Raw genomic sequence first — 13,467 nt, 5'->3', positions numbered from 1 at the left:
CTAAAAAACATTTTGGGCTGGAGTTTGGTTTAGTTTCCATACAGACTTCCAATCTTCATCTCACTTCACGGACAACTCAGTTGTCTTGGTTACCATTGTGGAGCCGTTGGTTTCTAGTGAACCAATTGGCTGACTAGAGCACCGTTGGCGTCCTTCGACACGAATGAGCAGCTTTTCCGATATGAAGATTTACATTTAGTGAATAACCAGGGATGTGAAGCTATTACATCAATTCATTTCTACCAATGGTAATCCTTTAATTGTCAACAGGACATTTGATATACAAGAAACTCCTTCTAACAAGGAGAGCGGTATACCGTACCTCCAAAATAAAATAACCGCGTGGTTTCGGACTCCTCAGCCTAAACACAAACTACGGCAAGTCCATATATATCTTTTTTTTCTGAATTCGGTATATATATATAAAAACTCTGTAGACATTTTTCACTTTATCCCCCCCCCCCCCCTTTTCTCCTGACCGGCTAATACTGTCAATCCTGCATATATAATGCTACGTACAGGGAGACCGGGGGTGTTATTAAAACATTATACAAAAACACAACATAAAGATTTGTTTTCTTAACAAAAAAAAAAAAAAAGTTATTTCAATGATATACATACTTTTTAAAAGGTTAGAATTTGCATTTTTGTACAAATTAAATTTTTTTTTTTTTTCTTTTCCTAGGTTTGCATACCCAGCAAGTCAGCACCTAGACGAAGGCAGGTAAAATGCATGGACGGGGTGGGAAGGGGGGAGGGGGGGGGGCTACATCTGATATCGAAAGCATCAGGTATGGTGCTAAAGGAGACCTCCAGACAGAGCTCAAAATTCAAAAAATAAATATTTGATGTGGATTGCTCCCTTTTTGGATTTCAGATGCACCCATAAAAGAAAAAAAACGTTATTGCTAACACCATAGCTTTGAAACTGTTCCTAGACCTTGGGGGGGGGGGGGGGGGGCTGGGAATGAGCTATGGTGTCAGAGCCCCCCCCCCCCCCAAATTTTTTATTCTCTAAGTAATCGAATATAATGTAGTTACTCTACAGATATTTAAATTTTCGAATTTGGTAAAAAAAGGAAGAATTTTTTTTTCTAACTATGTATTTTGGTTCTGATCGGAGCTCTCCTTCAACTTTTTTTTTTTTCTGCAATGTGGTTACCAACAAATAATTCCCACCCTTGGGGGTGTTTAGCGGGTTACTAAGATCCTCGGGGTGTTTTGTCAGCCCCCATTCCACCTCAAATGAAAAAAAAAAGAAAAAAAAGGAGCCACAGGGCTTTGACCGCAGAACGTGAGAAATGTTTAAACAATTAATGACTCACAAGGCAGGAGATACCGAACAGGTGCAAATTTCACAGCTTCCATCACCATAAATCTCTCAGCAATAACTTTTTTTCCTTTCCCTCACCACCCTCCCTTTCTTCGTCCCGCGTGTCTGTGAATCAACTTTACGTATTAGGTGCAAACGCTTCAGTCCAGTCATCGAAAAAAAAAAAAGAAGAAAAGTGACACCTTCCCACTTTTTTTTCACTCCAACTCATCTATCAACGAGGACTTTTCGAAAAAGCCAGTTTTCCATCCCGCCATCTGGGAAAAATGTTTTTGAAAATAAAACAAAAAAAAAAACTCTAGTTGATAATCCTATCTGCTCCAGACTCTACAGCAAAGCAGCAATTAACGGTCCTCTCTCTCTCTCTGTCTTCTACAGCACTCTGGTCCTCCTCCGAGGGCCCCCCTTGGTTGTCTCCGCTCCTAGGCTTTCTTACATTTTCCTTTCTTTTCTCGCTGTTGGAACTTCCTCAGCCGCCGGGCCCACGTGTCCCTCCACTGTATGACCAGGCTGGTTTTGTCGGCCACCACCCCGTTCTGGTCGGGCGAGTCCTCGTCGTTGCCTAGGAGGAGGTATTTTTTCATCGGTTTGAGTTTTGGGCACTTGCAAGCGATGTCCTTGGAACGGATCCACAGGTTCTGGTCCCCGCGGCGGATGCGGCTGCTTCCTTGTTTGTACACAGAGATCACGTTGACCGTGAATTTCCACCAGTCTCCTGCTTTGTCGGCCTTAAGGATATGAATCTGGACCGCTGAAATAGAAGCACATACAAAGTTAAATTATAAGGTAGGCTATATAATAATTCCCAAAACATAGCTTAAAGTAATTACATTAAAGTAATAAACATATCACACTCACCTCCCCTGTGTAATGGTTTTGCACAGAGCATCCCTGATCCTCCTCTTGATGGGTCCCCTTGCTGGCGGTACAGGCCCCTCCCTCCTGCCCCCAGAGCAAATGGCTTACTATGAGGGCACCCAGGCAGGCTCACTCCCGAGCCACTGCTCTGCATGTCCATTCACAGAGCAACCTCTCACTCTCTTCTCATTAACTCACTGGCTGTGATTGACACATCGCTGGAGGAAGATCGGGCTCAGGTAAGTACTGGGGGGGCTGCTGCACATAGAAGGTTTTATTACCTTGTGCCTTTAGAACCACTTTAAAGCATCCTTTTCTAACCAGGGCTCTGTGGGATTCTCCCAAAGGTTGTTAGGGGCCTCTCAGATAAAAAGTAAAAACTGAAATCAATTACCTTTTTTAGCTATCGGTTAAGGGAGCATCTTTCCAATGACCACCAATGTAAGGAACATTCTTTCCACTGACCACCAATGTAAGGAACATTCTTCTCACTGATCACCAATGTAAGGAACATTCTTCTCACTGATCACCAATGTAAGGAACATTCTTCCCACTGATCACCAATGTAAGGGACATTCTTCCCACTGATCACCAATGTAAGGAACATTCTTCCCACTGATCACCAATGTAAGGAACATTCTTCCCACTGATCACCAATGTAAGGAACATTCTTCTCACTGATCACCAATGTAAGGAACATTCTTCTCACTGATCACCAATGTAAGGAACATTCTTCTCACTGATCACCAATGTAAGGAACATTCTTCTCACTGATCACCAATGTAAGGAACATTCTTCCTACTGATCACCAATGTAAGGAACATTCTTCCTACTGATCACCAATGTAAGGAACATTCTTCCTACTGATCACCAATGTAAGGAACATTCTTCCCACTGATCACCAATGTAAGGAACATTCTTCTCGCTGATCACCAATGTAAGGAACATTCTTCCCACTGATCACCAATGTAAGGAACATTCTTCTCACTGATCACCAATGTAAGGAACATTCTTCTCACTGATCACCAATGTAAGGAACATTCTTCTCACTGATCACCAATGTAAGGAACATTCTTCTCACTGATCACCAATGTAAGGAACATTCTTCTCACTGATCACCAATGTAAGGAACATTCTTCTCACTGATCACCAATGTAAGGAACATTCTTCTCACTGATCACCAATGTAAGGAACATTCTTCTCACCGATCACCAATGTAAGGAACATTCTTCCCACCGATCACCAATGTAAGGAACATTCTTCCCACCGATCACCAATGTAAGGAACATTCTTCTCACCGATCACCAATGTAAGGAACATTCTTCCCACCGATCACCAATGTAAGGAACATTCTTCCCACCGATCACCAATGTAAGGAACATTCTTCCCACCGATCACCAATGTAAGGAACATTCTTCCCACCGATCACCAATGTAAGGAACATTCTTCCCACTGATCACCAATGTAAGGAACATTCTTCTCACTGATCACCAATGTAAGGAACATTCTTCTCACTGATCACCAATGTAAGGAACATTCTTCTCACTGATCACCAATGTAAGGAACATTCTTCTCACTGATCACCAATGTAAGGAACATTCTTCTCACTGATCACCAATGTAAGGAACATTCTTCTCACTGATCACCAATGTAAGGAACATTCTTCCCACTGATCACCAATGTAAGGAACATTCTTCTCACTGATCACCAATGTAAGGAACATTCTTCTCACTGATCACCAATGTAAGGAACATTCTTCTCACTGATCACCAATGTAAGGAACATTCTTCTCACTGATCACCAATGTAAGGAACATTCTTCTCACTGATCACCAATGTAAGGAACATTCTTCTCACTGATCACCAATGTAAGGAACATTCTTCTCACTGATCACCAATGTAAGGAACATTCTTCTCACTGATCACCAATGTAAGGAACATTCTTCTCACTGATCACCAATGTAAGGAACATTCTTCCCACCGATCACCAATGTAAGGGACATTCTTTCCACCGATCACCAATGTAAGGAACATTCTTCTCACCGATCACCAATGTAAGGAACATTCTTCTCACTGATCACCAATGTAAGGAACATTCTTCTCACTGATCACCAATGTAAGGAACATTCTTCTCACTGATCACCAATGTAAGGAACATTCTTCCCACTGATCACCAATGTAAGGAACATTCTTCCCACTGATCACCAATGTAAGGAACATTCTTCTCACTGATCAAAAATGTAAGGAACATTCTTCTCACTGATCACCAATGTAAGGAACATTCTTCTCACCGATCACCAATGTAAGGAACATTCTTTTCACTGATCACCAATGTAAGGGACGTTCTTCTCACTGATCACCAATGTAAGGAACGTTCTCCCTACTGACCTCTAATGTAAGGTCCATAAAGACATGGTTGAGCAAGTTTGGGGTGGAGGAACTTGACTGGCCTGCACAGAGTCCTGAACACCTTTGGGATGAATTAGAGTGGAGCCAGGGCTTCTCGTCCAACATCAGTGCCTGACCTCACAAATGCTCTTCTGGAAGAATGGTCAAACATTCCCATAGACACCCTCCTAAACCTTGTGGACGGCCTTCCCAGAAGAGTTGAAGCTGTTATAGCTGCAAAGGGCGGACCAACTCAATATTAAACTCTATGGACTAAGACTGGGATGCCATTATAATTCATGTGCGTGTAAGGGCAGGCGTCCCAATACTTTTGGTAATATTGTGTACTTGTTGCTCCCAGACAGTACAAGGGACATTTGGTGGCTTTGCACACTTGTTCTCACCAGCAGTTGTCACACTGGGTGGTCAGGATTTGTGTATTTCCAGTTTGTCACTGTCAGTGTCCCAGCACCATAAAACAATTACAGACAATTAGCAGCCAGCAGAGAAACACACACAGACCTAATTCGCGCTCTCATTGAGGGCCACATGCCGGCTTGTTACCCGGAGCGGCGCTCTGCGGCTTGCTAATCGGGACATTTTACGCCACGTTAGCACGCGCGTTTGGCTTCTGCAGACAATACTTGACGGCATTTGTGAGAATCCCTCATCTGGTAGAGACCAAACGACCTGAAAAGGCCACAGAACTCCATTTAAAGAAAATCTTTCTATTAAAAACTGATGGGGTTCCTCCTAGCAGTTGTGAATTTTAGAAGTCCTCTGCTGTCCTTTGTATAACAGCTGAAGACCCCCCCGGTGTTTTCTGAAATGTCCCATCCTCCAGACCCCCTAAGGGAGACCTCCCAGCAAAGAAATGATTTTGCACCATTGTTAACGTCCCAACACCACAACATAGAAAAGCAGAATAAAAAAATAAAAAAGTTAATATGCAACATTTTTTTTTTATGTTTGGTCCCGCCTCCATTCTCGCCTACGCGGGCTTCACCTGTCAGCCCCCTAGGGATACCAATGTGACATAGCTCATTATGTCCATAAAGACATGGATGAGCGAGTTCGGGGTGGAGGAACTGGACTGACCTCCACCCCATAGAAGACCTTTGGGATGAATTAGAGCGGAGACTGTGAGCCAGGCCTTCTCATCCATCTTCTGGAAGAATGATCAAACCTTCCCATAGACACCCTCCTAAACCTTGTGGACGGCCTTCCCAGAAGAGGTGAAGCTGTTCTATCTGCAAAGGGCCAACTCAATATTGAACCCTCCGGACTAAGAGTGGGGGAGGGGGTCATTAACCACTTGCCGACCAGCGCACGACGATGTATGTCGACAGAATGGCATGGGCAGGCAAACGGTCGTTCATGTACGTCCTTTTAAATTTGCCGCCCTGCCATCGGGAGCGCGCGGGCATACCCGCGATCGTCTCACAGAGCGGCCGAATGGAGAAGTGCCGTTGTAAACAACATTTCTCCATTCTGCCTAGCAACTAGTGACGCTGATCTCTGCTCCATGTGATTGGAGCAGAGATCAGTGTTCACTAAATGAAAATATGTAGAAGAATACGTATCAGCCTAAACTGAGGGAAAAAAATGTTTTTTTTATATATTTTTGGGGGATATTTATTATAACAAAAAGTAAAAAATATTGCGTTTTTTTTCAAAATTGTCGCTCTATTTTTGTTTATAGCGCAAAAAATAAAAACCGCAGAGGTGATCAAATACCACCAAAAGAAAGCTCTATTTGTGGGGAAAAAAAGGACGTCAATTTTGTTTGGGAGCCACGTCGCACGACCGCGCGATTGTCAGTTAAAGCGACGCAGTGCCGAATCGCAAAAAGTGGTCTGGTCTTTGACCAGCAAATTGGTCCGGAGCTGAAAGTGGTTAAAGTTCATGTAAAGGCAGGCGTCCCAATACTTTTGACAATATAGTGTATGTTTGCTGGACAGCAAGTGGTAATGAAAGCTGCAGATTTAGTGAGATAACACAGAAGTCGCACAAAAGTAGTAGGTCGCAGCAATTAGGACACGGCACTAGACATGTGCATTTCATTTCGGACGAATTTTCATTATTCGGACCTTCGGATGCATCCGAATTACAATGCTAACGAATTCAAACGAAATTCGAATCAAATTCGAAAAATTACATTTTGCGACCCGAATTTGGGGCCACGTATCTCGGTGCCACTTGCAGCTAGAAACCACTAATTTGGTATGCAAACAGAGTAGACCTAGCACTACAACCTCTCCAAATTTGGGGTTTCTAGCTCCGAGTGACCCCGAGTTACGGGGCCCCAAATTCGGATCACAAAATGTCAAGCATTTTTCTGCAGCAGAGAATGACATTTTGTGACCCGATTTTGGGGCCACGTATCTCGGGGTCACTTATAGCTAGAAACACCAAATTTGGCATACAAACACAATAGACCTAGCACTACAACATCTACAAACATTGGGGTTTCTAGCTCCAAGTGACCCCGAGATACATGGCCCCAAATTCTGGTCGCAAAATGTCAAGCATTTTTCTGCAGCAGAGAATGACATTTTGTGACCCGATTTTGGGGCCACGTATCTCAGGGTCACTTATAGCTAGAAACACCAAATTTGGCATACAAACACAATAGACCTAGCACTACAACATCTCCAAATTTGGGGTTTCTAGAACCAAGTGACCCTGAGATACTTGGCCCTAAAGGCGGGTCGCAAAATATTTTCGAATTTGGTTGAAATATTTTCGAATGCGACCGATTTTTCGAATTCAGTAGAAAACGAAACGAAATCAGAAAACGAATTTAACTAATATAACTAAACAAAATTAATTAATTAACGAATTAAAACTAAACTAAACAAATTTTTTCCTTTTGCACATGTCTACACGGCACCCACTGAAATAAAAACAAATTTGAATTGTCCTGCGACTTGCTGTGTCGCCTCCGAAAGTCGCGCCGGTGCGTGGACCGAGTCTTAAAAGCCTAGAAGATGACTTTTGAAAAGTTAACGCTTGTGTCTGCGATTTTTTTATTGATTGGATTTTTCGTGCCCCCCCCTGCAGTAATTCTATACTATGGGAAAGGTACAAGAAGACTGTAGTGTGGGGTGGACACCTTTTATAGGGTCCAATCTACACATTTTACCCAGGAAAATCGCCGCTGCAAAACCCCCAGACGCCCGTCCCAAAGCTGCATCAGGTTTTAGTTAAAGAAGGGGCTTGTGAGCATGTCGCCTGCAGCCAGCGCTCTGCCATACGACAACCTTCCCACTTCCCGGTGTTGGGGGGGGGGGGGGGGGAGGGGAAGACACCTTTGGAAAAATCAACATTCTCAATCCTAAAGTCTTCCAGAATGTCTTATTTCACCTTCCAGCTGTGAAAACATGAGCGCAGGCTCTGGATGTGTCACCGGTGGGGATGGGAGGAGGAGGAGGAGGCGGGGGGGGGGGGGGGTTGCCGGGGCGCCTTTGTATACCTGCCCTGCCACACAGCCTGTGCCAGAGCAACCCCTTCACTATACATGACCACAAAGAGGACCTGTCATGGCGGGTGGAAATCTGCACAGCCGCCGATTCCCTGAAGCATTGTTGGTTCCTGAGCTCAGCACAACGCCCCCCCCCCCCCCCCCCCCCCTACACACTGCAAGTGGCACCAGTTCAGGGAGACCAGCAAGATGGCAGCCTCCTGGGCTGCACACGAGCCTCCAAAAGTCGAGGGATATCTCATCTTAAGAACCAAAATATAATATATTGCAGCTTACCAGTCCATAAAGGTGATGGCTGCATTTGTTTTCGTTTTTTCTTCTTTTTTAAGCTCAGAACATTTTCAGAAAATAGTTGTTGATCCTGCCAGAAATGCAGTGTCCTCGTCACTTCCTGCAAACTGATCTGAAATCGAGGGCGGCGGGGTGGTTTAATGGTTACAATGCCCGCCTTGCAGCACTGGGGTCCTGGGTTCTAATCCCAACCAGTGTCTCGCATGGGGGTATGTATGGAAGACAAGGTCCTTAGCTTGTAAGCTCTCCTTAAGGGCGGGGATGTGAATGTACGTTATGTAAAGCGCTGCGTAAATTGTTGGCACTATATAAATAAATAAATTGAAAAAATTGTTCTCTTCTTTCCAAACTATCTTTTGTAAATGACAAATCTCTCCCCCCCCCCCCCATGTAATATAGAGGAGGACGTGTTTGTAACCCAAATCAGAAGAGCAGCCTAGGGTGACTATAAGAATGGTTGGTCACCCAAGGACAAGAAGTGTGTTACTGGCAGGATCACCGGGGGGGGAAATAAATTGCATTAATATACAATTGTAAACAGACCCTATAAGCCCCAACTGGCAGCATCATGCTGTGCCCACCAATAGCATCATCTTGAGCACATGACTGCTATCCCCTCTGCAATTCCTGTCACCTCCAGGGATTCTATGCTGCCTCTGAGCTGTCACCTCCACCGACTCTATGCCATCCCTGACTTGTTGCCTCTGCAGAGCCTATGCTGTCGTCTCCACCGATTCTATGCCGTCTCTGGGCTCTCGGTTCCACCGACTCTTTGCCATCTCTGGGCTGTCTCCTCCACAGACTCTTTGCCATCTCTAGGGTGTCGCTTCCACCGACTGTTTGCCATCCCTGGGCTGTCACCTCCAATGACTCTTAGCCGTCTTTGGGCTGTCTCCTCCACGGATTCTATGCGGTCTCTGGGCTGTCTCCTCCACTGATTCTTTGCCCTCTCTGGGCTATCTCCTCCACCGACTCTATGCCGTCTCTGAGCTGTCTCCTCCACTGATTCTTTGCCCTCTCTGGGCTATCTCCTCCACCGACTCTGTGCCATCTCTGGGCTGTCTCCTCCACTGATTCTTTGCCCTCTCTGGGCTATCTCCTCCACCGACTCTATGCCGTCTCTGGGCTGTCTCCTCCACTGACTCTTTGCCATCTCTGGACTGTCGCCTCCATCGATTCTATGCAGTCTCAGCGCTGTCTCCTCCACCGACTCTATGCCATCTCTGGGCTGTCGCCTCCATCCATTCTATGCCGTCTGAGGGCTGTCTCCTCCACCGACTCTATGCCGTCTGAGGGCTGTCGCCTCCACCGACTCTATGCCGTCTCTGGGCTGTCGCCTCCACCGACTCTATGCCGTCTCTGGGCTGTCGCCTCCACCGACTCTATGCCGTCTCTGGGCTGTCGCCTCCACCGACTCTATGCCGTCTCTGGGCTGTCGCCTCCACCGACTCTATGCCGTCTGAGGGCTGTCGCCTCCACCGACTCTATGCCGTCTGAGGGCTGTCGCCTCCACCGACTCTATGCCGTCTCTGGGCTGTCGCCTCCACCGACTCTATGCCGTCTCTGGGCTGTCGCCTCCACCGACTCTATGCCGTCTCTGGGCTGTCGCCTCCACCGACTCTATGCCGTCTCTGGGCTGTCGCTTCCACCGACTCTATGCCGTCTCTGGGCTGTCGCCTCCACCGACTCTATGCCGTCTCTGGGCTGTCGCCTCCACCGACTCTATGCCGTCTCTGGGCTGTCGCCTCCACCGACTCTATGCCGTCTCTGGGCTGTCGCCTCCACCGACTCTATGCCGTCTCTGGGCTGTCGCATCCACCGACTCTATGCCGTCTCTGGGCTGTCGCCTCCACCGACTCTTCCGTCTCTGCACTGTCGCCTCCACTGATTCTATGCCATCTCTGGGCTGTCGCCTCCACTGATTCTATGCCGTCTCTGGGCTGTCGCCTCCACTGATTCTATGCCATCTCTTCTGTGCTGTTCCCCCCCCCCCCCCCCCCCCCCACATGGCTCTTATAGTGTCCCGTCCGTGGTCCCTGTGCTCCCCTTCCATGGCCACTGTATTGTCCCCTTCATGGTCCCTATGTTGTCCGTATCTTACATTTCTGCTGTCACTTTGAGACACTGCTTGTATCTATTGCGGTACCCCCACCCCCCCTCCCCCGGCTCGCTGGGAAAGTTGGCAGCTCCCGTTTCCCCTCCATACAAAGCCGTGCCCTTCCAAGCCACAGAGATCAGACACCGGCGGATTAACCAGGAACGCAGCCCTCACGCTGAGGTGAAATAGCTGCAGTTTGTAAGTGAGCGAACGTATTAAAAAGGAGCAGCAGGCGTCCCTCAGATGCCCATTTGATGATTGTCAAGCACCCCCGCCGGGCGGCAGAATGCGATATGTCAGGGGTTTATTCCCCCCCCCCCTTTCTGCCGCGGCGCAGGACGCAGGCGGTTTTTCTTGTCAGGACGTGGTGGCGGCGGGCCAAGGCCCTGGTACAGAGAAGCTGGATCTTCTCATCTGCACCCGAGGAGGGAGGCAAAGGGCAAGGGACACAGCGGGAGAAACCAAACACTCGTCTCCGGTGCCCACTGCGCTTTCCAAAAACACCCTGCCCCTCCTCCCCCTGGTGGAGGGGGGCAGCGGCAGATTACAATTCACTGTGCAGAGGGCAAACTAGCCGATTCACGCTCATCCGGTCGCATGCAAAAAAAAAAAAAAAAACCCACAAAAAACTGTCAGACGAGTCTCATAGCTCGACTTATCACATCCAAAATCATTTAAGGAAAAAAAAAAAAAAGATGTCGCCACAGCAAAGCCAAACCGCGTTCGGAGAATTCTAGAGACATGCTAAGTAGGGCACTCATTGAATGTGGCCAAGGTTTTGTTTTCACCCATAATACCCCTTTCTTCTACATTGGCCATCAGAATAACCCCCTTTAACACCAATTAGCATGCAAATTCCGCCGCGGTCTTGTTTTTTGAAAACTAGTTTAAAACCTCAATGTGCCGTTCTATAAACCAATACTAATTATTCATCAGGAAAGGTTTTACTTCTTTTTTTTTGTTTTGTTTTGTTTTGAGTATAGCGACCCGCTGAACCAAAAAAAAAAGAGAGAAAAAGTGACATTATGTGAAAGAGCCGCTGCCGAAATTCACAATTGTGTGCGGTTCCCACTCCCCTACAGACACCGTCTGGCATTTCCACCACTTCGTTGTGTTAAAGAGGACCTGTCGGCAGATATGGTTTTCATGTTAAGTGTAGTAGGACTTCCAGGTATTGTCTTTTGTCAGCTCTTCTCTCCAGACGGACAGCACCGTCCAAGGGTCTCCATTTACTTCCTGGGCTGAGATGATGCAATCAGTAAATCCTGGTGCCTGTGCAGTTCCTCACTTTGCTACACCCATCTTAGGTCCCTTTGACATGGACGGCTTCTGTCCCGATCAGTAAGGGGGGGGGGGGGGGATCTGTGAGCTGACCCTGCTTTGCTCTATGGGAGTCCAGGAGTAACGCACGTCGCTGTTTACACATGTCTGCCTCCAATCTGGTCCACCCAAATGGAAAAGGATGCAGTCCTCCTACATTTTTGTTTTGGCCTTGCCGAACCCAGGGGTTGGCCGGTGTAAAGTCAATTTACACCCAACATCTCCATAGGAATGCAGGGACCTTCCTATCAGGTCCACCTGAAAAAATTGACGGCCCATATAAAAAGACCCTAACCTTGTGACGTGCTACAACAGGGATCCTCAAACTATGGCCCTCCAGCTGTTGCGAAACTAAATATCCCATGAGGCATTGTAAAACTCTGACATTCACAGACATGACTAGGCATGATGGGAATTGTAGTTCCTGAACAACTGGAGGGCCATAGTTTGAAGATCCTTGTGCTACAATGTTGCAGTCTGATCACTGGAGGAGAAGAGACTGAGGAAATGCTTCCTCCCACCTGAAGCAGACAGATGACGTCATCTCAGCCTACTCATAAAAGGAGGTAGAAAGGAGCGCCCGAGAGCCAATGATTTCTGCCCAACTTAAAAAGAAGGTGGCTGTGAGCCCTTTCTGAGGGCTTGGGTTGCTACTCTGGGCATCCCTGAGGTCGTTTCCACATGTACTTGTAAAAGTAGGTAGAATGGAGCACCCCATATTCAATGATTTCTGCCCAACTTAAAAAGAAGGTGTCGGTGACCCCATTTTGGGGGCTTGGGTTGCTACCTCTGGGTACTGCCTTGAGGTTGTTTCCCCATGTATGTCTAAAAGTAGGTAGAAAAGAGCAGCTGATATCTAGTGAATGCAAGTTGAAAGGTACGTTTGCAATTGTTTGAGAGTAGCAACAAGTAATCAAGCCAACGTGTTTCAGGGGCACAGGACTCCCCTTTCTCCTCAGGGCTGTTGCTGCATACTAGAATTAAATGGGGAAGGATACCAAAACAGGTGTGTGTAATACCAAGATCAGAAAGATCGATATCGGCTGTGTTTTTTTTTTTTTTACAAAGAAAGTGTTCATTGAGTTGAAAAGAGCTACAGGCACAAAGTACAGAATACATATAGTACGTAAATAAAACGGAGTTACATCAAAAAAGAAACCATCATGCTGAATGGGAGCAGCTGGTATCAGGAGCCAAACTAATGGAGAGGGTGCATTTTAATAACATTTAACATGGTCAAGTGGATAGGAGTCAGAGTCTTCAAGCGGGAAAAGCGATACTCCTAAGAACCAAGGCCTGAGGTGTGCCTTGGCCTAGCTGGTCAGTATGCCTGAGAAGAGGGCATACCCTGAATGTAAGAATAAGAACAAAATACTATGAGAATGTATGAAACTGGGGAACGGGTGGGTGGGAACTCAGAAACCCTAACGACACTGGCCCTGACAGAGGAGGAGGCTTAAATAGCCCTCTCAGGCTCCTCCTACAAATACAGGCTGGCCTGCGGCCAGCCTTACAACTTGTAGTCAGAGTCTTCAAGCGGGAAAAGCGATACTCCTAAGAACCAAGGCCTGAGGTGTGCCTTGGCCTAGCTGGTCAGTATGCCTGAGAAGAGGGCAAAAAGACACAAAATTTAGGTGAAGAAGGGAAGGTTATGAACCATCAAGGATAAAAGGTGTGCTCCCGGATGGCAGCAGTA

General features: G+C 46.7%; 1 protein-coding gene across 4 annotated transcripts in view; it reads right to left on the bottom strand.

Annotated features, from left to right (window-relative positions):
• Positions 1 to 232: 232 nt before the first annotated feature.
• The window catches only part of NTN1 (netrin 1), a 188,286-nt gene continuing 175,051 nt past the window's right edge, over positions 233 to 13,467 (bottom strand). For all 4 annotated transcript variants that reach the window (XM_077458592.1, XM_077458594.1, XM_077458593.1 and 1 more), the window contains exon 7: positions 233 to 2,084. In XM_077458592.1, the coding sequence (XP_077314718.1) occupies positions 1,756 to 2,084 (329 nt within the window). In that variant the 3' untranslated portion in view covers positions 233 to 1,755. The remainder of the gene's footprint in view (positions 2,085 to 13,467) is intronic.

This window comes from Lithobates pipiens, unplaced genomic scaffold (genome assembly GCF_037356315.1).
Source record: "Lithobates pipiens isolate NorthernLeopardFrog02 unplaced genomic scaffold, aLitPip1_a1.2 Scaffold_28, whole genome shotgun sequence".
In the NCBI taxonomy this organism is placed as follows: Eukaryota; Metazoa; Chordata; class Amphibia; order Anura; family Ranidae; genus Lithobates; species Lithobates pipiens.
This window is presented reverse-complemented; position numbering and strand designations above follow the sequence as displayed.